We start from the raw sequence: 27,341 nt of genomic DNA, 5'->3' as shown, positions 1-27,341 counted from the left end.
AATTAACTCTTGCATCCTCTGAAGACTGCTCTGTGAAGCCTAAAAGATGACATGCCACTCTCTCTCTCTCTCTCTCGGGAGCTGAAAGCTGGCAGTCTCTTTGTGGACAGGATAGTTGATAATCCATTCTGCAATTCCAAGCTCTGTGTCAATGGGCCGAGAACCAGTTATTTCTTCAAGATGGGAACTTTAAAATCTACATTCAGCAGACACATCAAATAGTTTATGTAAGAAAAGCACAGAACATTTGAACAAAGGACCATGTCGCAAAGAGGAAGAATGCACTCCCAATGCAAGAAGAATTCTCCACTTGAACTCGGAGCAGCAACAACTCCACGCACCATCAGATATCATCTTCAAAGACTTGATATTGTAAAACTATTTATTTGTGCCAAGATAAATAAGAACTCTAAACAGCAAATAAAAAATGTCTATCTGCATCCAGTCTTATAGGTCAATATATATACAAAGTTACCATAATTCTATAATCTTTGTTTTTATCAATAAATTGTATTATTCTGTTTCTCAAGTGAATTTGCTTCAGCTACTTTGATACAAGTCTAATAGCCGAAGCCCACTTCCTACAGAGGAGAAAGGTAAGGTAAATAAAATAGTATGAATATGCAGCTGACAAATCTACAAAACTTGTGTGATGCAATTATGTCAACAAAAACCAGAATCTCAAAGAAATGTTTCCAGCATCTTATGTAATCCAGGTCACAAAGAACTGAGGCCGTTTTGAGAGCAAATGTAGTCCCTAACCAGTATTTGTATACTGTTCCTAATATTCTACTCAGTGAGTGTACATGTATACTTATGAGAAGAAATCACAAAAAATAGAAGATTGTGATAAAATGGAATGTGATAGGAAATGTTAAAGCGGATGTTTATGATCAGGTGGTCAAATGCCTAAGATGTACCTAAAAGTGTTCAGGAAGCAAAATTTCCATTGTCCAATGGCATCATCCCATCCACGCCAGGGGTCTAATTCATATTAAAAATGCATGGATTTGAGGATTAAAATGTGTACACCAAAAATATCTGATTTATAAAAGTGGTGTACAGGCTGCTGCTTTTTCCCCATCAATGCTGTGCCGGCCAGTACTGTACTTCTACGGCTCCGTGGGTGCAGCGGCTCAATCATCACACGAAGTTGATTAAGCAATTGAGTCTGATCACACCCTTGCCTGCAGGCGCGACTCGCCCCAATTACCTACTCAAGTCCCTGCGGCTGCACAATCACGCCCACAGAGACTAATGGATTACTTAAAAAACTAACCATTCATTCAGAGCCGCGGACCCGCTATACTACGCCAGGCCACCTAGCCATGACATATGCCAATGTCATCTTGGTATCACAAATTACTTCTGCATTAATAGACTAACTGCTTACGGTTAACAAGAACTGCTTCATTCTCGCTAAATGCGCTGCAGCGAGTTGCTCAGATCTGGTTAGGAAAACCTGGCACTGCTGCAAATTGACTTTTTATGTTGGCAAAAATGTGTTTTATGTATGTACTGCACCCACACCATACGAAAAATTAAAGAAGTGCTTCATTGATCAGTTAATGGCTTCCAACACAGCGGGCATGATTCAGTGAAGTTTGGCTGACATATTCCTGACCAGTCGGCCAGTTCCCTGAGAAGTGACAACTGATGAAAAAACAGAAAAAGTCGCCAGTGAAACTACGCAGAATTGGCCATCTTAAAAAGGAACTAAAGTAGAGTTTGTACATCATATTCATAACTTATGGGAAAATATGTTTGTCATGTTAATGGCTCTGGCTTTTCTCCAAAGTAATCATAAGTTCCTGTGGAGCTGTAAAAATGAAACAAGTCTTCAGTAGATTGATCACAGAATTAAACTGTTTGCTTGTGAACAAACATCCTGTAACTGAATTACTGCATTATTTTGCTTATTTATAGCGCGTTATTATTTTGAAATGTCTCTCGGGAATATGTTTGGTTCTATCTAGATACTACCACATACCTCTGTTCCTACTCTATGTAAATATTCGCCATTTGGAAAATCAGGACCAAAATAAACAGAAATGGAACCTGTGTGCACTAAAAGCAAAGTGAAAATTCAAACAGCTCACAATTTTCTACCAGGTGAAATCTCACTTTCTCCTCCTTTTCTTTTTTTTTAACTACTATTTTGGGTGACTCGCTGTCAATAACGCACGCTGCTGTCTGCGCACTTTTAAGGCCAAACTCAAATCCCGCTTCCCCCGCAGGGCTTCTATTCCTCTCACTGGTCACGTGACAGCGAGGCGCTGCTCCTGACGAGTCACCACCTGATGCGCCCCCGGAAGCAGTCAAACGGCAAACTTTTTTTAATGTTTAAAAACTTGAAAGAACTATAGCTAAGATCGAAGGTGTTGTGACTTTGTGTTACCTATTTAAAGACAACCCGTTATTTATAGAAATAAAGTAGGTATTGTTGTCCGTATAACTGTAAATGTCTCGAAGTTATTTACATTGTTATCCGCCTTTTAGGTTGCTAGGTGTTGGGAGTAATCGCGACGTGGACTGTTTTCGTTAGTCCTCTCATTAATGGCTGATAAGAAGGTGTCTGATTACGTGGCGAAAACTGAAGTAATGTAACTTTTCATCATCCTCATCGGCGGCAGTGGGCAGAGTTCCAGGTTCTCAAATCTCGGCAGGTAGGATGGAGTAGGCGGGTGAATGTGTATTTGGTTCTGTAGCAGTACTTCTCAACTCCAGGGAATGTTAAAGCCATGTGAGATGACCTGCTTTGATTTACCTGCCTTGTCCTCGTCTCCTCTAATCCGCTAATCTCCAGTATCCTGTTGCGGCTTCATATACAGGACGGCTTCGTCACTCCATAGTTTTCGGTTTTCTTAGGAGACAGTGTTGGTTGCACCCGGAACCCAAATAACACTTCACTCCTGGCACAATTAAAATTCGGTATTCAAGGGGGAGCAATCATAGCAAAGGAAAAGGTGTGCACTCCATTTTTGGGGATGAGAAGAGGATCGTGAACTGGGGGATTAAGAGTCCGGAACATGAGTCTGTTTGGAAGGAGGAAGCGGACTAAGTTTTTGGTATTGATTGGGGCTTGCCTGGTCTGCTATCTACTCTTCCACAAAAGCTCACAGAAGGACAGCGGTGCGGCTGCGAATAAAAGGGTGGCTCCGGTGGAAAACGATCCCGATCACAAAGCTGATCTAGAGGATTTAAAGAGACCCGTTTACGAGAAGCCCCCGCTGGATCCTAACGCACTTGGGGAGCTGGGAAGACCGGTTAAATTGAATCTGGAAGGTGACGAGAAAAGGAAGGAGGAGGAGAGCATTCGGAAGCACCAGATCAATATTTATGTCAGCGATAAAATTTCACTGCACCGACGGCTGCCAGAAAGGTGGAACCTCTTGTAAGTATACTGGGCGGTGTAAGTGTTGACAAATTCTTATTGAAGGTAAGGGAATCCATTTTGCAGTGCCAGTACAGGTAAAAATAAAGTAACATGTAACCATGCTGCTTCCATGCCTGCAAAGTATTTTTTTCTATATTGTAGCTTACTCTTTTAAAATGTATATTTGAAGCTGTAAACGTTTAAGTTGTTTAACAGATCTCATCAATCGTAATGGAGTACTGGAATGGTTGTTTTAACAAGGAAAGTGAGTATTTGCTAGTTTAGGGAACAGAAATCCATTATTCTTTATTGTATTAATACTTCAGTCCATTGGTTTGTATTGGGATCTTTAGGCAGTAGATAACATTTGCTTTTTTGAGTTTAATGTACAGAATATCTCCCCAAACCATTTTGTCCATTATGTGAAAATCAAAACTTTTATTAAAAACGGTATAGCTACCTCCCATAAACACTTTTCGTTACGTAAGTCTGCAGAGTTAAACTCGTAAAACATTGTTTTAATTGTGAATAATTATATTTATTTGCATTCATGAACAAGATAAAAAGGAGAATTATCATGTTCCCGTCAAATTTAAGTACAAAACTGAAAAGAAATTTAATAAAAATTAGTCAATTTGACTAATATTTTTATGTAAAATTTGTATAATCTATTTTTTTTAAATGTATATGGAAAACAACAAATACACACTCATTGACTTGCACATAACCTCTCTAGTTTTTGTCACTTATTAGGTTTTTTTTTTTTTTTTAATCTAAAACTTTGTTTAGTGGTCTGTCACCCTTTTCAGGTGCTTCTCTAAAATACCCCCATCCAGTAGTTCTCCATTATACTGATATCCCAACATCCTTGGTACCTTCCTTCCATGTCCTTGATATCCTAATGGAATCTTTCACCTTGATTTTCTTTTACAGCTTGCAAGATTTTCAGGGAAATATGACAAATGCGAATCCAAAAAGTGAACTTTGAGTCTCCTGTTGCAATCCAGTTCCTTAAAGTTAAATACATTTTTTCACTGTTTCTTTATATTTTGGACTTCTATTGTTATCTAAAAATTACTTTTTTTTTAATGAAGCCTCTTATTCATCACACCATCAGATTCTGCATTAGAAATCCATTTTCTAATATCTGGTGCAGCAAAAATGCCATGTTTTGGTTTAAAAAGTGGTTTTCATTTTTTTATTGCACCCAAAAATATATAAAAATCACACAAAATAATAATTTTTTTCAGTGTATACCTATGATAATCTGAGACAGGTATTGAATGGAAATCAGCAATAGACCAAATACATTCTTCATCAACTTGCATAAGAAGCTGGTTAGAGTAGCTCAGAATTGAACACATTTCCTGACTTGCTGTCAAAACCAGTTATGTTTAGTTCTGGATATAGAGAGGTGTCAACAGACTCTAGTAACGCTCTCTGTTTCAATGATTCTGGGATTTTTTTTTTTTTTTTTTTTTTTTAAACCGGTTTATTAGGTTAAAGAATGTCATTAGAAATGCGTCTTTTGCTAGGTCTGTTTGTGATGACGCCAGAAGTAGTGCCTCGGTTTATTGAATGCTATAGCATGAGAGCGCCTGCAATGCAGCTAACTCACAGCCTGATTTATCTCGACTGGAACAATCCTGTCCTGCTTCCGACACTAAAGAGGAAAACAAATCTTCTGTATTACTTAAAAACAGAGAATTAAATTCCCTTTATGAAGAACAATTCAAAAATGCTATTACGATCCTCCATTACTGACACCCTTGACTTTTGCTTTTCATAATGTTATGGCTATAAGTTCTTTATATTTCAGATTTTATTTCATTTGGAAGTAGGATTTGAACTCTGAAAAGATGTCCTTAATATACTGTAAATGCAAGTTTTTTTGCTAACTTACAAAGCTGACAGTGTACTGAACCAGAAACTGATTGGAAAAAGTTTTCCATAAAGTGCACTTTATAAAACATAATATTGCAATACAGTATCAAGCTGACATGTCGATGAGTAGAATAACATTAAAAACAAAGACCAAATAAAAATGTTTTGATAAATATTATAGAGCGCATGTAAGGACCTGCTAAGTATAATAAAAAACCTACTCAATCCATTATTGCACTCACTCAGTTAAGTGCACCTAACATGGACATATTTGGGATGGATGAGGAAGGCCCACAGAGCCTTGGGAAGAATGTGCAAACTTTGTGTAGACGATAAATGGCCAGGAATTAAAACCCAGGGCCCTGAATCCAGGAGGCTGCATTGTTAACCACTATCCTACCAGGCCACCCTGTCAAAATGGAAAAACTGGTTGAAAGATTAGAAAAAATACAATAGAGTACATTCCAATTAATTGCAATACGGTAAAATATACAACTTAATAATGTTTCATTACAGTGCTGATATTACAGATCAGTAAACTGTATTATTAAATTATTAAATTCAACAGCTGCCCAACATGTAGTGCTGCTGTAGATGTGAGCCATCAACACTTATGTTTTAAGTGTAATGGCAAAACAGCGCTATCTGTACTCCCGAGAATTTGATCTGTAACTCATGCTTTAGTTAGTCTTAAAGAAGGGTGTGGTTTGTGCATTACTTAAGCAAAAAAATACACTTTTGAGGAAGAAGTCAAATTTATAATTGTGCCAGCTTCTCTGTAAATCGGTGACTGAAAACAGTACTAGTGGTAGTAGTATAGTCACATGTATATAATATGGTGAAATTCCAATATGACATATAATCTGAAAAGCACAGACGGTAGATGGTACAAATTGTGCATCTACAAGTAAAGTTTCCTAGGGTGTTGATAGCATTGCTGCTTACTATCCTCCTTTGGTGCACCTTTTATTCAAGACCACGTGTCGATTGCTGAAAAAACACAACAATGCAGGCAAGACATGACAGCCAGTTTTTAAAACATATTTACTGTACCTTGTATAAATACATATTGTTAGACCTTTTGCAAATAAGTTTTTAATTTTACACCTTTTCACTAGGTTTCCTCTGTTGTAGTTTAATGCATATTACACTGATTTACTGAAATGATTATACTTAGTGGGCAGCACGGCGGGGCAGTGGGTAGCGCTGCTGCCTCGCAGTTAGGAGACCAGAGTTTGCTTTCTGGTTCCTCCCTGCGTGGAGTTTGCATGTTCTCCCCGTGTCTGCCGCCGGATGCTCCAGTTTCCTCCCACAGTCCAGACATGCAGGTTAAGTGCATTGGCGATCCTAAATTGTCCCTAGTGTGTGTGTGTCCTGCAGTGGGCTGGTGCCCTGCCCAGGGTTTGTTCCTGCCTAGTGCCCTTTGTTGGCTGGGATTGGCTCCAGCAGACCCCCGTGACCCTGTAGTTAGGATATAGTGGGTTGGATGATGGATGGATGGATTATACTTGGTGAACTTTGAATTTGAAAATTTTGAAACCTGGAACAAGCCCAGTCACTGTGCATTTTACATGTTCACCCTGTGTTTGTGTGTTTGTTTTTTTTTTTCCTGATTTATTCCACCCAATATCCCAAAGACATGTTTGCTGATTTGCAGCTCAAATTTGTCCCATTATGATTGAGTGAATGTGCCATGCGGTAGGTTGACACACTTCCCAGAGTTGGTTCTTACTTACGCTGTGCCTAATGCTGCCTGGAAGGGTTTCTGGCTGTTTTGTTTCCCTAAAAGATGTAATGGATTGATGTCTTTCATCCCTGTGCAATCTTCTCAAGATTAAAAAAAGTTAACTTCCTTTAGCCTGTCAGGACAGACTTGCCCGTGATGGCTGCTCTGTAGGCCACTTTTAAAGCTGTTACGGTAATTATATTGTAGTTTCCGGATTAACCTACAGTATGGAACGATATAAAAGTTATTTGGCAGTATGTATAAATTGTTATATATTTTGCTTTTGTCTCCTACTCCACTTATTTGGCACAAGTTTTGAAGGTTATCAATCTTCCCATTTAATTATCATCAAAGGAAAAAGCCTGAATCAGAATTCTACTACTTGAATATGTTGGACTGAACTGAAACCTAAGAGAATTAATGCTGCAAAAAGTAAAAGATGCGATTGTTCTGCTTTGATTTAAATAGATGGCACCTGTTCACTCTCTAGGAATTTCAGAGAGCAGGAGACGATGACCTAAATCAGGGGTCCTAAATCGCAGTCCTGGAGGGCCACAGTGGCTGCAGGTTTTTGTTCCAGCCAAGTTGCTTAATTAGAAAACAATCCTTGTCAATAATTTAATTTCATGGCATGTTAGTGCTTTAACTCTGCAATGTCGGGTCATTCTCATATCCTAGATTTTCTTCCCCTTTCTAAGGATATCATCCAAGTGATTTGAAGGCTAAAATGGATGCGTAATAATTCCTTCACTTTTTCCTCTTCACTTTCCTTCCAAGTATTTAATTATACTAAATAGTGCACAATAAATGCATACAGGTGTAAATAGTAACGAACTAACTGGAGAAATGCTGGTCTCTTTTGTCATTTGCATTAGCAATTAAAAACCAAGACTACAGCTGTTTAAGACTAAGATAAGCAATAAGGGTTCAAAGTCTTAACGAGCGAGACAACTAAAATGAAGCAGAAGTGTTACTCAAGCAATAAGTGCTTCTTATTAAGCAATCCTGCAGCGATTGCAGCCCTTCAGGGCCGTGATTGAGGACCCCTGACCTAAATGATCAAGTACCAAGAGATGTATAGCTAGTCGCTGACATGTCAAGAAGTCTGACCCCACAAGATGTCAATTATCGCCTGAGCTCTTATACCTTGTGAGCATTGTATTCTGATATTTGTGGTGTGAACATCTTAGTAAGTTGGTTACAAAACTCATTAAGTTAAATATTATAACTTTTATCACTTTAAATTACAGTTGGGTAGTGTATTTTTGAAAAAGATTGGATTACTGACTGCATCAGTTCTGACTCTTTCATTTAATTCTTTTCTTTAGTGACTGATAGCAGAATAGATGTATGTTGTTTCCAGTTGTGTTTGTTGTAAGTCTGTTTTTCACTTTACCATGGGACAGACAGATGTACTGTACATATTGCACTTGAGGTGAGCCAGCTGCTTATGATTCATTGCATGCCAACATGTAGTGTGATGCACAGAAACAGCGCATAACTTTTTAATCAGAGATAGTTTAGGTTCTGCGGTGGGCTGGTGCCCTGCCCCAGGTTTGTTTCCTGCCTTGCACCCTGTGTTGGCTGGGATTGGCTCCAGCAGACCCCCGTGACCCTGTAGTTAGGATATAGCGGGTTGGATAATGGATGGATAGTTTAGGTTGTTCAGATGTTAATACACAAACACTTCACAACCGCTTTATCACAAATTCTCTATTTAATACTGTTTGAAATTATTTTTCTAGTTGTGTGAATCTACAGAATTGTACTCTATTGTATTTAGGAACACTGTATTATTCACTAGTATGTATGAGTGGCAGTAAAACGTATTTCTGAAACTTGGAACACGTCTCAAAGCTTGTCCTCTAAACATATGAGTGAATGAGCTAAAAAGCTAATTACCAGTTCCTCATAGAACAAGGGTTTCTTGTCATTTAGAAAACACATCACACCAAAAATGTATTTTATGCATTTGTATTTTCAAATTTATTGAACATACCTTTAGTTGAAATTTTAGCTGTAGGTTACCTTGAATAGACAGAAGATGTTGGTTCATAGACTGCAGCTAACCATGTATTATTATTTTCATTACATTACAAATATAAAGCAATGTAATCATCTGTATCTTTCAGAGAAGTAGATCTGAAGTAATTTAAAGAGCACATCATTAAACCATCTTAGACGATTAACTATGCTAATGCGCAACAGTTGCTTTCACAACCAACTTAGTTTGCTGACATAAACACTTGCTATTAGCCAACATTTTTTTTTTGTAACCAGAAAGTTAAGGGTAAGTTAAGAGTTTTCTTATTTATTGTTCTTTGCTTTTGTCTTACATTTAAGCGACTGTTAACGCATTGGGACAACTTACCACTAATGATAGTTAAAAGTAGTGGCCATGTTCTGGCTTGTCCTACTTTTGCTTATGATGGATAAGGCTATTTCCATTAGACTTTGCCTTGATTTATATTATGTGTTTGTATTTACATGTGTAATATTATTCTTTTATAGTTTTCAAAGAAACATTTTGTAAAAATGTTTTCATTATGCATAATATATAAAATTCATTTACTTTTTTTTTTTTTTTTTTTTCTTTGTGCCCAGGTGTAAAGAAAAACAATATAATTACCGTAGCCTACCCACCACATCAGTTGTAATAGCATTTTATAATGAAGCCTGGTCTACTTTGCTGCGGACTGTGCACAGTGTGCTTGAGACATCACCAGACATATTGCTCACTGAAATTATCCTGGTGGATGACCATAGCGACCGAGGTCAGGATTAACAACAGCTTTATGTTTTTCCCTAACATTCCATAACACCGCACTGAGTGTGGCATGTTAGTAATTTTTTGCAAGATAGAGCCTTTTAGTGCTGTTTACTAATACTTTTGCATTTTCTGAAAAAATAATTTGTAATGACTGCATGCTAGAAGGTCATTCACCATTGTGGTGGTGTTATTCATAGCTTCTAAATAGTAAGGTTCCATTCCTCTGTTTAGTTTAGACAGAATTACATGTGCTTTGTGACAGAAGTTTTATTTACTAATGGAACTAAATAATAGCAAAATGTGACTGGTAAGAATGAGAATGACACAGGAAATGAAGTAAGTATATATCTGCTTGAAACAAGTGGTGGTAATGTTATGTTTTTCCCTTACCATGTTGATTTCAGGAAAGAATTTTGTACAGTGGAACCTCGAGATACGATCACCTCTGTATACGAGAAATTCAAAATACGAGGAAAGTATGAGCGAAAATTTCTGATCTAAATGCGAGCATTGGCTCGCCTAACGAGCCACGAGCCAGGCTGTGGGTATAGCTCTCAGCTTAGCGAGGGGGCGTGGTAGCAGTTGCGAGCCACGATCTGCGGTGTCTGCGTTTCTCACTTAAGTGCACAGGTGGGAAACTGCCCACATCCATGATTGTTCCTGTGGCTGATGGGCTGCAGCTGCCATGTCTTCCCCGCATATATAGAGAAGCGCGAGCCGGTTAAGGGGGAGAAGAAGTAAAAGAAAAGAGAGAGAGAGAGAGAGAGACAGAGAGCGCGCAAGCGCAGGCAGGCGGGCGGGCGGGCAGGAGAGCAGGCTCGCGTGTAGCTGAACAGGCGAGCCAAACAGTTGAAGCAGGACGGTGTAGAGAAGGTCAGCTGCATTAAGAGTGTCTCGCCTGTTGCAGAGCCCGCAGGTGAGACGCTAACAGAGAAGAAGCACCGGGGATTGTCGTCCGTTTTTTAAAGACTGCATCCTTTTGACGTTTTAACCTCGTGTTAAAGGATTGTTATTCTTGTGTATTTTAAACCTCCACTTCACAACTGTTTTAAGGATTATTTATTTAAACATTTATTGAATGCTCTACTGCACTTTGGACACCTGTTTTGATTCTTTTAATAATCAGTTATATTATTTACCAGTGTTATTTATTAAAGGTAGACTACAGTATATATAATTTATCAGTGTTATTTGTTAGGAAAATTGATTTTTATGTTAATATATTTGGGATGCGGAACGGATTAACTGGATTTCCATTATTTTTAATGGGGAAGTTTGTTCTAGATACGAGGAATTCGCTATACAAGCTCAGTGCTGGAACGAATTAAACTCTTATCTAGAGGTTCCACTGTATATGCATTTCATAATCCAATATTATCTTTTTTTTGGAGCTGCTACATTTTTAGACACTGCTGTTTCACTGCTCCATGGACTGGAGATGCCCTGTCTGTGTGTAGTTTGCATTGTCTTCCTGTATTGTATATGTTTCTCTCCCAGATGCTCAAGTTTTCCTCTGAATGCCAAAAATGTGCATGTGAGGTTTATTATTGACTCTGATTTGTTCCTGTATGAGTTTGTGCCTGAGTGTTCACTGCTATACGCCATTGTCGCATTCACGGTTGTTGGGCGATTCAGCTTTGATGGCCTTTCACCCTGTAATGGATAGTGGATTTTTTTTTTTTTTTTTTTAAATATAACCAAGGTATACTTTTGGTTATCATTTTGTATAAATTCTTATTTTAGCATGTATTTTGCTTCCTTTAAGCTCTTTAAAATGTTTCCTGGCAAAAAGGGGTTAAACAAATCAATTCAGTTAATGAGATGCATTCCTTGTTAATTACAGTGTGTACTGGTAAAAAGTGTAGTAACTGGAAGTTTAAATGTCGAGTAGTACATAAAGCGACAGGACAGTCAGAATAGATTTGGCATTTTAATTTTAAGTGATCCTAACTATTGTTTTAATACTATTTGTTTTAAGGTTTAAGGTTTTGTAGATTTTGTGTCATGGAGAAAGACTGCCTGTGCAGTCTTACTATTTTTGCAACTTGAGCTCCTCATATTTGAACAATGTATTTGTATATTTTAATTAATAAGAAATATGCATAAAACATGGAAGTGGACAATTAGAAATAATGTTTTTATTATGTGTGTGTGTTTTTTTTTTTTTTTTAATCCTTTTTTTACAATTTTGTCGTTGGCACATGTATGTTTTTTTTATTCCCTTACCAGTCCTGGCATGTTAAGTCGTACATTGTAAATATTAAACAATATTTTTTTTAATTTCTTTTTCTTTAAAAAAGAATTTACACAATTGTTTTTTCTTAATTCAGTTACAGGATTTCACAAAATTCACAATGAAAATTTTTCCCCCCCTCTAAATTGCCCATGTTAAAGTAGCTCCCTATCCACAGGATGAACTGGGGAATACATCCATCTTAGCTTTCTGTTTTCTACTCTTTACTTCTATGTAAATGGAAGTTTTGTGATGGGGTCAAAAATTTGCTGTCAAGTTAAATTCAGATGCTGATTCTATGATGTTCAAAATGTAGATTTTAGTGGATTTTAGCATGATATCTGTGTGTGTGTCTTTGTTTGTGACACAGAGTGTGACATTCATACTGTATGTGAAAACCTATTTTCAATGTTAACTTTTGAAAAGGATGACCTTTTTAATAAATTGCAATGGTTTGTCTTCTCTCAGGCTCTGGGCCTATTGTTTTTGGTCCAGGTAATTAAGTCAAACGATTTTTAAGGATATGGAGATATATCCGACAATAACTGCCATAGAAATTGTTTAATTTAACTAAGATTTTTGCAGTCTGCTTTGTTTAGTAATGGGACCAGGCACAACTTGCATAGTTTTTGCATGAGAAGTTTTTTAGGATATATAATTTTATTTAAACATACACCCACATGCACACACATGCACTCCCATACTCAAAGAAGTTTTATAAGTGGAGATAGCCGGCAAATTTTTGCCCTACCAGAGCACACACTGGACTTTAAAGAGAAAGAAATGAGCACACACACACACACACACCACACAGTAGATCTGTAAATCTACTGTGAAATTTACTGTATATGGAAGTAATGTATAGATCATTCCATTCTGATTATTTCCTACCTGTGTTGAAAAATATCTCTTGATTCATTTTTAGGATTAATAGAAAGTACTAATTTTCCTGCAAAGAGCAGTTGTTAAGCATGTCGACTGTACTTGTTTGAGAAGCTGCAACAAAATAAAGCAGCAGAGGAGGAGCAAATACACCACCTTGTGGCTAAAGAGCTTCTTGAATGTTTGCAAGCCTCATCCCAAGTACTGTATAATATACTGTAATAAAAATACAGTGACCTGAAAATAATAACAATGAAATAATCATCCTTGTAATTTAATTAAAAAATTTGATGCAAAGGGTTTATCGAAACATTTTATAAACTATTACAATGTAAAATAGTAAGTGAAACATGAAATTGCGTGCAGTGCTGACACAAAACCTTTCAATGTTTTCTTAGCTGCATCTGTTATAGTATCTACTGAGTGTGTGTGTGTGTGTGTATAGATATAGACATATTTCTTTATAAATTGGAGTTTTAAATCTTCTAAATATTGATAAATGGCACTGTAAAGTAGATGGAAAACCATTTCTAGTCCTAGATTCCAGAGTGCACCACTATGCAAGTAGATGCCAAAGATATTGATAAAATGTGCTTAATGTGATACTGGGGCCTTTGTTGATGATGAGAAATTCACTTCAAGGTTCAATTCCAAGTTTAAGTGTCATAAATAAACATAATGACAATGATATGACACTGACACCAGTGCTACTGCAGAACTCACAGAAGAAAAAGGGAATCTGAAAAACTTTAGTTAAACCCAGTGACTTATATGATATTAAATGCTTTTTTTTTTAATAGGCCTCTTTGTGAGGAGTTCACTAACTTGGTTGTTATTGTCTTGTGGCACATTTTAATACATATTTATAAAACAGACTTCTTTTATACTCTGTATTTGTACTTCTTAATATGAAACTAGCATGTTATTCTGTTTGATAGACCTCTAGAGAGTTTAAAGACGAGTGATTTTTCCGCAGATGGAAAAAGGGTTGTGGTAACTCCTTCAGTATTGCTTATTTGTTATATACTAATTTTGTACTAAGTTACTCTATTAACACATTTGCTTCAAATATTACTCTAGTGAAAAACACAGAAAATGCTAATTATACATTCATCCATTTTCTGAATGTGATTCTTTCATTGTAGATTCAGATGGAATGGAATCTATTAAACATTTTAATGTTTGATACTTTGCGTTAGAGGGCATTTCTCTGCCTGGCAAACTTGTGGACACATCTACATGTATAGCCTGATGCCCAGCTTTGATATATGTCACAAAGTCAGAGGCAGTTGAAGAAAACCGGCACAATCACAGAAAAATCTCCACGCAGATTCAGGGACTGGGCCATGCATTAACCACCATGCCACTTTATACCTAAGCTGTTTACTTACACTCTAACAATTAGTTATTTTTTAAACTTTTGTTATTCTTTTTAGCTTGCAAATTATTTCTCAAAATAGCATTTTCAGCTTAAATTTTACATACATACATGTAACTTTAAATATGTATGGTTTAATGAACGCTAGAAAAAAAATGACCTATTCTAGGAATTAGTTTCTCATTTGTTTTCTGTTTGGCCAACTGTGCTAGCAATCTAAGACATGCTGAAATCTAAGTAATCGATGTAGACCTCATCATTAACGTTTGCATTGCACCATCTATTGGAATGTATTTTGTAATGCATGTAGTTTTAAAAATGCATTGTGTTTCTCATAAATGTTTATGTGCCACCATCTGTTGGCATGACAAATGCAATCCATACAGAATGTCTGTTATATGCCATTTGGCATGGGATCGTAGAAGCAGAGTAAGTGTCTGTGATCTGCTGGAATGACCAATGCAGTGTATTTTATTACTAAAATAATGTGTGATTTAGCATCTTTTGGAATGACCTAGACGTGGCAGCCACACACACAGTTATCCTTTTTTTAAGATGGATTGAGGCTGTGCTCCACCACTATTGTAATGCTCTTAAGATGCACCTACCTGTAAAGATTTGAATGCATTACCATCAACCATTAAACAAAATTCGTAATAAAACAAACTGAATTTTTTTTTTTTTTTTTTTTTTATACTGTTACTGCTTACAGAACACTTGAAACAGGCGCTTGAAGACTACATTTCTACCTTGCGCAAAGTAAGACTGATTCGGGCACGAAAGAGAGAGGGGCTGGTCAGAGCAAGACTGCTAGGGGCTTCCATAGCAAAAGGAGAAGTGCTGACATTTTTGGATTGTCACTGTGAATGTCATGAAGGTTGGCTGGAGCCACTACTTGAAAGGTGAGGATTTAGATGTTTAATGTTAAAATAAGAAGGGAGTTTCTTTCCTTTAACATTTGCTTTACAGTAAAAATATACGTCAGTTACAATATAAACTGCCAGTAAAAAATTTTTAGTAAGTGTAAATTTTTTTTTTTAGCATGACTTTATTCCAGTACAGAAGACAATTTAAAGCACATTTGTAGTAAATAGCATTTTTTTGGGAAAATATTTTGGGAAATGTGTTAAGTTTTGTATGCACAGAATAATTCATACACCAATTATAAATGCATTGGTAGAACAGGTTTTAGGATGGGGGGGCGGTGGGGGGGTTTGGGGGTTGGTATCAGAACTAGACTAATGTGATAAAAATCCTGCTTGGATTGCTCAGTGACTAAAATTGACTGTTCAGTCTTCATATGCATATTTCTATATTTGTGAAGCACCTTACTCAATGTTTTAGAATAAGCAAACTATCAGTAATCCAATACATTCTGCACTCTGAAATCAGCTCTACTGGAAACGTGCATCTGTCTCCCACGAGCGCAACAACTTAATCAAATTGTGGCTGGATTAGAAAAGAGATTTGGGGTGGGGTTACAGTGTGGTGGGTCACATATCCCTATCACTGCCCTCCAAATCATTTGACATGAAATATTATAATTGAAATGGGTACCATAACTGATCATCACCTGTACTGGTAAATTTGTTGTTGGTAACTTAAAGGCTGACATTTATGGCTTTGCAAAAACAAAAAAAGAAGAACTTCTTATGCTTTTCAATGAAAACTTTACAGAGAATGTGTAAAACAAAAATTTATTAACATTCATACACTCCAAGGTCTGTAGTACATTATGTCCATGTTGCACTGTTCTGCTGGTAATCTGTGGCTTTTCTAAATCAAAAAACACCCATAATGAATGGCTGGTGAGATGAGCTTTTAGCACTTGTGTTAGAAGCATTGGATAAATCTGCATATTAGACTGGATAGCGTATACACAAATGAAGATACAAGTTCATTGTTTTGTGAATATTTCATCATCATGACCTTCCTGCTTAGTCGATAAATAAGGTAAATCTTCTCCCTCACCAAGCTCATTTACTCTGTAGCCAAAGAACTGCCAAATTTGCAATGCTGGTTTCCTAATTTTTAGCCATCTATTCGTCCATCTATGTTTTCGTATGTTAAAGAAGTATTTTTGTACCTTGTTTCATTGAGTGTCTATTAGCTGTGAGGACACGCTGTCGCCAAATTGAAAATTACAGAACTTGCCAAACAGCAATACTGGATATTCGCTTTAAAATTGTGATGCCATACACCTGGATATGATACTGTTAATGTTTAAGTAGGCAATTGTTCATCTGGAGAATTTTACACATTGTCTAACAGTAGAGTGGAGAGTGATATATATTGTAGTGTTTTATATGTCACAATTAAAATATATAAAAAAAAAAAAAACATAGTGTGAAATGCAAGATTGTGCTTTACCAATTTTTTTATTTTTTTAAACAGAATCCATGAAAAGGAGTCTGCAGTAGTGTGCCCTGTTATTGATGTTATTGAATGGAACACTTTTCAATATCTTGGAAATCCTGGAGAACCTCAGATTGGTGGGTTTGATTGGAGGCTTGTTTTTACATGGCACGTTGCCCCTGATCATGAGCAAGCACACAGACGATCTCCAATAGATGTTATCAGGTTAGTACTGTGATTTATCAACAAAAGACTGCTGAAGGGAGAGATTGATATTTCAGCCATAAATGTCCTAAGAATAAGTTTTACATGGAAATGAGTCAGAAAAAAGTAGTATTAGTTTTTAGAGGTTCCATCCACCTGAACATGTGTAGCTCAGGATGCAGCAGAGGTTGCAGTTCAGCAACGGTTGTTTGTTTCTCACATCAATCAAAGAGCAGATGGGCTGCTGACGAGGCAGATGAAGATCTTGTGGTTTGCAGTTCATGTTGGAACGAATAACATTGAAAACACAAGTGCATATGCCTTGCAGAAAAAAAAACTTTCAAACAAATTTAAAGGTCAAAACCAAATGCACTAAAAAAAGCTACACAAACAGAATTTAATATTCATTCATAATAGATGGATGAAGTTATGGTGTGAACAAAGAGGTTTTAGATTCTCATCCACTGGAAAAGCTTTCTCCAAATGCACTTGTTTTACCAATGAGTGAGACTGTTTCTACACGTGAAAGGTACAAATATTCTAGTAGTAAATGTCTTCAGTGAAGTTTACAAACATTTAAATTAGATTGTGTGTGGGGAAAATCTGTTTTTAGACAGTAACCCAAGTAGATGAACATTTAGCCAAAATACAGTATGTAGTATTTCTTTTTTTTAATATTTAATTTAAGGAGCACTGAAACAAAATGCACAAGTAGCAGGCAACAGTATTGGGCTGGTGTTGGATTTTGTTTTTGGTGTTATGGCACAATTCAAAAGAATAGTACAATCTTCAAAACTTAAAAAAAGGAGATTAATGTAGAAAAGTATAATGTGATACATGTAGGTAAAAGGAGTATTTGTTATAAATACAAGACTGGAGACACTTTATTACAGGAAGCAACATTTTCATCTAGTCAATATGTGGAGGCAGTTAAAAAAAAAAAAACAAATAGATTGTAAGCTTATAGTGTAAAATCTTTTAATGATAAACCAATAATCTTATACTCTGACTCTGTGAAGGCAAATGAAAGCCAAATAAGGAGTACTGTTTGCAATTCTGATCACCTTGCTAAAAAATGACATAGTAGCACAAAAAACTGCAGAGGAGAGTAACCCGCTGCATCCCAGAATTGAAGGACATTTCCTCTTTAGTCTTGAGTGGAGAAGTCTGTGCGTGGCCGTAATCCATGTCTTCAAAATTATCAAAGATATCAATAAAGTTGACCCTTAGAATTCCTTAGGCTAACTGGTACATCACATATTTAGGACACCAGTGGAAATTAAGGAAAAATGCATTTCAAAATGAAGCCAGGAAGCACATTTTGCTGCACAGAGTGGTATTTATTTTACCTAGATTATATTGATGTACATCTTACATGCTAGATGAACAATAGTTTAGAACAAAGAGTATTTTCAAGAAAGTCATTAAAAATGTGGATTTGTAAATTACAGTTAAGGTAGCAATAGAGAGTCATACAACAATGCTCATTTTAGGAGTCAGTATTTCATATGGCATCGTCAATAGAGTGCTGACTTATGAGATCTTTGTATTTTTGTTCACCACATGGGCTTGTATATAATTAACAGTTTTCAGTCGGTTGTTGGCATTTGAATAAAACCTTGCAATTTCAGAAGAGGAGTGTTGTCATGATTTCTGTGATCTAATAATGATGTATATGGAAATACTCTATATAAAGTAACGGGTAGAATGTTACCACTGATGCATTGCTTCAGAAGCCATAGCTTTGAATACTGCCATGGTCACAGCCCGGGTGGAGTTTTTTTTTTTTGCTTTCTTTGTTTTTATCTAGGTACTCTGTTTTTCTGCCACATCCAAAAGTTATTATATTTTAGGTTAATTGACAACTCTGAATTGGCCTTGTTAGAATAAGGTAATGTTTATGTGCAAATGTGCAAGCAGTGGGCTGGTGTTCTGTTCATAGCTGGTTCTTTCCTGGCATTTATCATATTCTCCATCTTGAACAACCCTGAACTGGATTTCTCCGGGGTTCAAAATTGTTTGAGTTTTGTATATTTTTTTTTCTCCTGGTCCTTTGCATTCTGATCTCCATTAAAGCACAGATAATTACATTTCAACTTGAAATTCATATGCATCATGTTAGATCTTTCAAGCCAAAAAATGTAAACAAACACCAGCACTAGTATTTATATGATCACATGAATGAAGCCGTTTTAGTCTGATGCACTTATGTACATCATAAGTAGCCCAGCAAAATGTCCCTTTGCAGATAATTTCCACTACATAATTAGTCTATTTTTGTTTGGTGAGCTGTCTTATTTCTCTTATTCTAAGAAATTCATAAATATTTATATTTTTTGACAAAACTTTAAATGCTTACATTTTTTTCCTTTTTCTTTTTAATTTATGCTTCAGCGTTTGCTTCCTTAATTGTATCCAAATGCTGAATGTTAAAATAGAGAAAATACTTAAGTTCCGTATTCACTTGTCTGCTTATTTGTAAGAAACCCTTTTTAATGAGCAGACAATTGAAAATGGCAGTGAAGTAATTGCTCCCCTTCACCATTGAATGCTTTTTGCACCCTTGTTTGTACTGCTAATTGCTGATCTTCAGCATTTGGATACAATTAGCGTGGTGAACTCTACGGTACAGAAGAGGATACATTAAGAAGAACATTGTAAAATAAATGCAAACATTTAACTCCTGTGTCAAAGAATCGAAATATTTATAAATTCCTTAGGAATAGTTGTAAATCAGATCAACTAAGCAATGATATCATTTTAAAATTTAAGAATGATGCATTGATTTTGAAATTGGTTGAAATGTAAACTTCCAGAAATGGGTGTCCCCCGGGATTGAACTTGAAAACCATTGTGCTGAGGGGTCAAGGTGTAGTATACAGTGGGATATTATAGCTTAGTGAACAATGTATCGTGGTAACTGTTCACACACTGCATTTGATCTTACTCAACTGGACAAATCCTAATCAACATACCATAAAACTGTGAGAATAGGATGTCCTGCTTTACCTAATAATATTAGGAATTCTCTGCTGTCTATACGGTCAGGAACATGGGGGAATGTGATCTGAGTAAGATATAGTAATGTATATGTTATTGATCTGTAGTTTGTGCATTAAAATGAAAACGAAAAGTCAGTTAAATAATGTAAAAGCTACAATCTTTTTTTCAGTTTTTTAATTATAGATGGACTTACTGTTTTATTTGTTGATTAACTGGATATTTTGTGTAATTTATTTTGTACATTAATAATTGATTCATTAATTGGCAGCAATTTATTTTTATTTAAACTACAAATCATATATGAAGCACATAATATGGCATACTGACTACTGTTTTATTCTGCTCAATGACCTGTTTAAAACCCTTCCTCTCTTATAGGTCTCCCACAATGGCTGGAGGATTGTTTGCTGTTAGTAAGAAGTACTTTGAATATTTGGGCACCTATGATACTGGAATGGAAGTCTGGGGAGGAGAGAATCTCGAGTTTTCTTTCAGGGTAATGTATTGTAATACATTTAAAGTACAGAGATGTATTTTCCGGATTGAGTTACTTATAGTTCAGAAATGGCTCAAAAACTGTGCAAAATGACTGAATCAAAAATTCAAGCATAATCTACCTGTGAAGAGTGTTATTTTTTTTTTTCACACAAATAATATCATCGTATATTACGTTTACCAAAAGTTTAGGCTTTTCTCCATTGTTCCTGATGGGTAAAATGACAGAACATCCTAGATGTAGAATTAATAAGTTCATTAAGATAATGATAATGCAGTTTTTATAAATGTTAGGCTATATGAAAAATCACTGACTGCCTTCCTCCTCTCATAATTGCCATATACGTATGTATTTTATTCTACTTGTTAGCAATGCTAGTTTCAGTCGTTGACCCATAAAGAAGAAATATTTTTTAATTCATAAAATTACATTTGGTACTTGTATTAAACAAATTCGTATTTTAAAGAAGTATTTTTATTTTATTTGTGAGAAAAGGATTGGTTTCTATATCAAAGCTTGAAATCATACTGTGTCATATTGTCAAAATAGGCTTTGTCAGTTTAGAATGATATGTCTGCCTATTCCATTTTGTACAAATAAAAATAAGGATATGTTTATTATTAAGTGCACATATTGAAGGGACAGTTAAAAGGAAAACATGATGTAGCACTGGAAACAACAAGATTTTCTACACCATTGGACTTTCTTTTGCAACACCAGTTAATTAACTTACTCACTTTCTGCTGGCTTTGTTCCTCACTGTCCACATGCCTATAACAGGCTAGCCTTTAAACTTAAACTAGGGCTTTATTTATGTACCCAACAATGAAATCAGTTTACAGAATCATGAGCAGGTTAACAAAATCTCAGTCCTGCAATGTCTCATAGCACACTTGTGTCCTCCAACTGTATTTTCACATGTGCCTCAAGGAGTTGGGCCTCAAGACAACTTTTGAGATTCCTCTTCTCTAAAACAAGTACCACAATCATGCCTGTTTAAGTTGGCAGTCCTTATGACAAATGTTGAGTTGTTCCATCCCCCTTGTACTACTGTAATAACTTCCCCCACCCCCAATACTCTTTAGTAGATTTGGCATACAAAGATACCAGTGTCTTCTCTTTGTCACTTTGGGGGTCATCCCACTTAAAACAATTGTGTGGCCATCTTGCAATGTTGTTGGAACTTTTACAAAAGGGAATACAGTACACCTGTAATCCCTTGACTACCCCTTACATACATAACTAGTATTTTTTACAGGATATGCATTAATTACATTTTGGAAAAATAAGTCTGTCCATCTAGTATTGCAAAAGTGATATTTTAACAATTTGGAACTAGTTTAATAATAAAAAAATGTTTTCTTGTTGTCTAGTGCATATTTTCATCACATCATCTACTTAACATCCTCTTTTTCCTTTCATGTGACAGATTTGGCAATGTGGGGGCAGCCTGGAGATCCATCCATGTTCTCATGTGGGGCATGTGTTTCCAAAGCAAGCTCCTTACTCTAGGAGTAAAGCTTTGGCGAACAGTGTACGTGCTGCAGAGGTGTGGATGGATAATTATAAAGAGCTATATTATCATAGGAACCCTCATGCTCGCCTGGTGAGTTGCTTTGGTGTGGCACAGTTGTTTTATATGTGCTCAACAACCCTTAATCCCCATATATCTCACTTTTTGGAAAGTATGTTTCTTTGGTGGTGTTCGCAATTCACTAAATTAGCTGTCCTGATTTCAAGTCCTGTGTTTGAATGCTTTAACACCAGTTCTTGCCAAATACAGAATGTGAAATTTTTAAAACATAATGCAATATATAAAAACTGAAATTAACAGAATTGTGGAATATAATTTTAAGATAATGGAAGTAATTACCATTTTTCTTTTTTGTGCTGTTCACTGAAAATGATTAAAACTCTTCCTGTTTGTTTAGCTAAAATTAATTTTCATGGATGGATAGTTATACGAGAATGCTATTAATTTCTACTTTATCTGTAGATGTTTTAATAAAATAAAGAAATTTTTCCATTTATTTAACCATCCATTTTTTAAACCAAGTATTTTCAACGGTAGAATCAATAGGTGCAAGGCACAAATCCACCTAGAGTAGAGTAAAAGGTTATTACACGACACATTCACACACATGCCAACACTTGTTATCGGACAGGTTAGTTTATTTTTTCAATTTTTTTTATTTTTAAGAACTTTATTTAATTCAGCATGCTTTTTTGACTTGTACAATATACTGAGAACACTAACATAGAATTAGCTATATAATGAAATATTCAAGTACAGGTAATTTTTTTAAAAAGTGTTTCTTAGAATTCTTCACCCAAGTTACATCAAATATGTATTCTGAAATCAGAGGTGTGTCATGATTCACAACAGTCATATTTTATTGCTTATTCAAACAATATTTCAGTTTAAATCTATATGAAGTTCATTTTGCAACCAAGTGGCTGGTAAGATTAATTTTTTTCTCTTACAGGCTCTTTAAATATAGTACATATTTTAATGAAACCATTTTAATATTAATCTTTGAAGTTGTGATCTGGCAAACTGACTCTGGAATTTTTGAATAGTAGAGACAGTATTTTACTTTGAATTATAACGCGAAAGACACAACAACTACAATCAAGAATAAACTGTCAGAAATCTATTGTGATTAAAAGGTCATCAGGGAAATGCCTTTCCGTCCAGGGTCAATGGAAAAAACATTCTTTTATCTGTTTAAAACATGTTCATGGCATTTTTCACAAACTGGTGCAATTTATCATGTCTGCCAACTGCCAGTTTAGAACAGTTTTAATCAAAATAACTAAGCTGAAGTAATTTTATATTACTTTCATAAATTTGAAACAAATGCACTGTTAATTTTTGTTTTTTCTTTTCCTTTCACTTCCATTTTTTAGCTTTAGAGTTCTTAAATTCACTAGATTCTGTGAAGATTTTAAATGCTTAATTTTATTTTTGTTTCTGTATGTATATCAATTTTCTGTTCCTTTTCATATTCCAAAGCATTTCAGTATTATATTTTACCATTATTATGACAAAAAAATGAGATTTTTCCTTTCTTAATGTATCCAGTCCTTTTCTTCCCCAACTAGATGATGCATTCAAAAGCAATAACAAGAAAGATAAGTTGTAAAGTTTAAGATTTATTTCAGGGTTGTAAAAGGGCTCATTCTCAGAAAAGATGAGTTAAACTTTTTATTTTCAGACTGAGTAGCATTTCTTGAATAGTGCAATTTAGTGTAGGAATCTTTCAGTTGAGCTAACTAATTATGTGACAAAGGTTAATTCAGAAAGGACAGTTAGTTGATGAAAACCAATTGGATAAATACCTATTATAGCACAATGTCAGTAATTGTTCAATGATATCTGAGTGGAGGGCAATTATGATAATCAAGTACTTTCAGCAACCAAGCATAAGTCTTTAGATAAGGGTACACAAATGAAGAAAATATAAAGAAACACTTTTCTTATGTGGTATGCTTTTTGAGTATGGCAAAGCATTCTGTAAAAAGTATATATAGCCCATATGAAACATCTTATTACTTAGTATATATTGAACAAAAGAGATGTCACCATTTCAATTGATATTTCTCATTTATTGACATCAAATTAACATCTTATAAAATAATTCACAAAATACCGTAGTTGTACATACTCTGGTTCATGCAAATTTGTAACTTTGTATAATGTATCTTTTTTACTACATGTAGTACCAATTTGCAGACTTAAAATATTGTTTATTTTATATTGTCAGCTGTATTGCCACTGTCTCTCTGCCTTTCATGAAAAAAGTCTTTTATTCCAAGTAGTTTCTTATTTGCATACCCATTCGTAGTGATAACTATGCTCTATAACTGAGCATTCTTGAATTTTAGACTTGTATGCTGTATTTCTAATCACAGTCTGTTAATTTAGAAATACTGAACAGCATGTTTTTCATTAGTCCAAAAAAAGACATTGGTGCAAACATTAATATATCCTGCAGATTGGACAGTTTATCCAGTATTATGTTTTATGCCTTTATTTTAAAATATTGGCTTGAAACAAACTGTGAAACGAAGGAGAATAAAGCCTTCGCAAACACACACACCCAGTTTAACTGCCATTAGCTGTACTTGCTCATGTTGGTCATTTGCTGCCAAAATTCCATTCCTCCATGTTGTGTAATCTTAGGCCTCAACAGGAATTGCATTCCGTTTTCTTACGTCGTCTATTACAAATTCCTCCAGCAAACCAACTAGATCCTGAGAGCTTCATTCCTTCCACTTCTGTCACAAGTACACCTATACACTCACTCATTCTTTACCTTTTTTTCAACATACTCCAACCATTTTTATATTTTACATCTGGTTTTACACATAGATAGAATTAGTGCAGAAGAAGTAAATAAAGTTTACAAAAGTGGGGGCTTGTTTCTAGATTGATTCTATCCAAATCAATCATTTTCACAATCATGTGCAGTGTTTTATTAAGTCAAGATTGGAACACCGCTAAAATAACACTTGCCTTTTGGTGGAAACTAAATTAAGATTATGGTCTTATTGCAACATATTTAAAAGTGTGTTTTAACTATTAAAAAGAGTTTGAAAGAAATAATTTCCAAACCTTAACTCCATTGTGAGTAAAGTGAGTAAATTCAACCATAAATTTAAACATGCTCAATTCGGACACACACTCATTCATGCAGTGCCAAATTTATATAACCAATTGGAGTAACATGCATGTCTCTGGGAGGTGATAAGAAGACAAGAATCCTTTGAGCAAAACCAGCTCAGACATGGATAGATCATGCAGACTCTGCAAAGACTGGCATCAGGTTGGATTTGAACCCATGACTATGGAGGTGTGAGTCAGCAGTGTTAACCAGTTTACCACCATGCTGTCATACTAAGTAAATATAACATGCAATTTCTTTTTTTTTTCTTTTACATAGATATTGTAGAATCTTTTAAGTGCATATTTCATTGAGTCATTTTCACAATATCAAAAATTCAAAGGGAACTCGCATGGGCGTGTAGTAGAAAGAAGTGCTTGCAGTAGAGCTTCCGTCATTAAAATGTTAAGTGGGAGGAAGGTTATTTAAAAATTAAAGACACTTAGAAAGTGATTCACTCTGTTAGCTGCTAGAGTGTGGGTGGAAACACAGCATGTGATGCAGCATTTTCAAATCTTTAAATTGAATTTTCTGCTGTCTGACCTATATGAATACAGTTATGAAATCTTGAAGTGTATGTATACTGGCAAGTGGATATAACAAGAATGCAAGCTCCTTCGTAGATTATTGTTGATCAGTTTTGATTAAATTTGTTCTTTTTTTTTTGTAATGCCAGGGTATGATAAATTTGTTGTATTTGTAACCAGTCTGTTTTTATTTATTATAATGATCTTGTTTAACAACAAAGAACAGTGAGTTTTGACAAATCATTATTTGTATTTGCATTATAACGTGGTTGTGAAGTTCTGGTCAATATTTCAGTATCAAATTGAAAAAGCACTTTGTTGTAATCAATATCCTACAGATATTGTTAAAATGTTGTTTCATGTTTGCAACTGGTCAGAAAGTGTGATTGTTTGTTTATTTGTTATCCAGGATGTGTAGGTTTCTCACGGGAGTTTTCATTTTAAAGAATTGCTATAGCCTATTTTAAAGTAATCTAAGGTAAAAGTAATCTAGAAAATAGATCTAATAAAAATGAACATTACTTATTGTACTCAGTAGATGGCACTCATGTTTTATCGGAAAAGCACATTTTTGTGTGTGTTTTTTGTAATTTTATTTTGAATGAATACTGTATATATCTATAATTGGAACCCAGCCTTAAATGGGTTGCAGTTAATCATTGAATGCATGGATATTCAAACATACGTATAAGGGCACCATAGACGCTTACAATTGCCAATTAATCTTATCATCATGTTCTTTATTTTAGGAACCTTTTGGTGATGTAAGTGAGCGACTAAAACTTAGGGAGAAGTTGGGATGTAAAGATTTTAAATGGTACTTAGAAAATATTTACCCGGACATTCATGTTCCAGAGGACAGACCAGGATTATTTGGCATGGTGGGTAAACTCATAATTTTATTCTAGTTATTTCTAATTATTTCATATTTTTGATATATTTTCTATAAAGCCACTAACTTATGTAAAGATTAACTTCACTGCAAACTAAATTTCTAAATAGTGTATAATTGTATGCTTTAATGTTTTTAGGTTTTCTGCATAATTGATGACTTCATTAACTGCTATACTGTACATTAAACTGATTCGTATGTTCTTGCTAGTTTTAAAAAAAGTTAAATACTGTAAAATTTATAGTGCAGATTCATCACAAAAATAATGAAATGTTTAAACTGCTTTATATATGTTAAAGATAAATATGCTCAGGGAATGAAAGAGGCATTTATATCAACTTCTTTGGTGCTTTTTTGTTAATTTTGTGATGAGTCTGTTGGTTTAATAATATTTATCTGATATTGCCTTTTAATTAACTGTATATAGCTCTTTTTAGGAGGAGGTTTTAAATCAAATTTTATTTGTCACATACAAATTATACAATCAGTACGATATGTAGTGAAATAATTAGCTGCTTAACTCCAGCAACTGTATCTTTACGAACAAAGTAGAATTGTCCGACATCTGTAGTTGTAGATACAGTAATCCTTCCTCTATCGCGGGGGTTGCGTTCCAGAGCCACCCGCGAAATAAGAAAATCCGCGAAGTAGAAACCATATGTTCATGTGGTTATTTTTATATATTTTAAGCCCTTATAAACTCTCCCACACTATTATAAACATTTCACGCACAATTATACAGCATAAACCCTTTGTATTCTCTTAGATATTAGGTAAGATTCGTTGAAATTATGTATGTAAACACAGTAAAACCTAAATATTATTTTAAAGATGTCGAGCGTCTCCGATATCACATATGTTACAGCCATTACGACAGACAGGCCACCATCAATAAATACGTACAATGCAAGAAAAATTGTATGCAATAAAATGTGTGTACAGTGACAC

At 35.1% G+C, this 27,341-nt stretch overlaps 1 protein-coding gene across 1 annotated transcript in view; it reads left to right on the top strand.

Annotated features, from left to right (window-relative positions):
- The first annotated feature begins 2,283 nt into the window (after positions 1 to 2,283).
- galnt12 (UDP-N-acetyl-alpha-D-galactosamine:polypeptide N-acetylgalactosaminyltransferase 12) overlaps positions 2,284 to 27,341 on the top strand; it is a 42,141-nt gene continuing 17,083 nt past the window's right edge. The window contains exons 1-7 of the mRNA XM_028818132.2: positions 2,284 to 3,394; positions 9,591 to 9,760; positions 14,962 to 15,151; positions 16,644 to 16,829; positions 20,190 to 20,307; positions 21,737 to 21,913; positions 26,251 to 26,382. Coding sequence (XP_028673965.2) covers positions 3,030 to 3,394; positions 9,591 to 9,760; positions 14,962 to 15,151; positions 16,644 to 16,829; positions 20,190 to 20,307; positions 21,737 to 21,913; positions 26,251 to 26,382 — 1,338 coding nt within the window. The 5' untranslated portion in view covers positions 2,284 to 3,029. The remainder of the gene's footprint in view (positions 3,395 to 9,590; positions 9,761 to 14,961; positions 15,152 to 16,643; positions 16,830 to 20,189; positions 20,308 to 21,736; positions 21,914 to 26,250; positions 26,383 to 27,341) is intronic.

This window comes from Erpetoichthys calabaricus, chromosome 13, assembly GCF_900747795.2.
Source record: "Erpetoichthys calabaricus chromosome 13, fErpCal1.3, whole genome shotgun sequence".
In the NCBI taxonomy this organism is placed as follows: Eukaryota; Metazoa; Chordata; class Cladistia; order Polypteriformes; family Polypteridae; genus Erpetoichthys; species Erpetoichthys calabaricus.
Note: the sequence above shows the minus strand (reverse complement) of the source record. Positions and strands in the feature narration are given on the sequence as shown.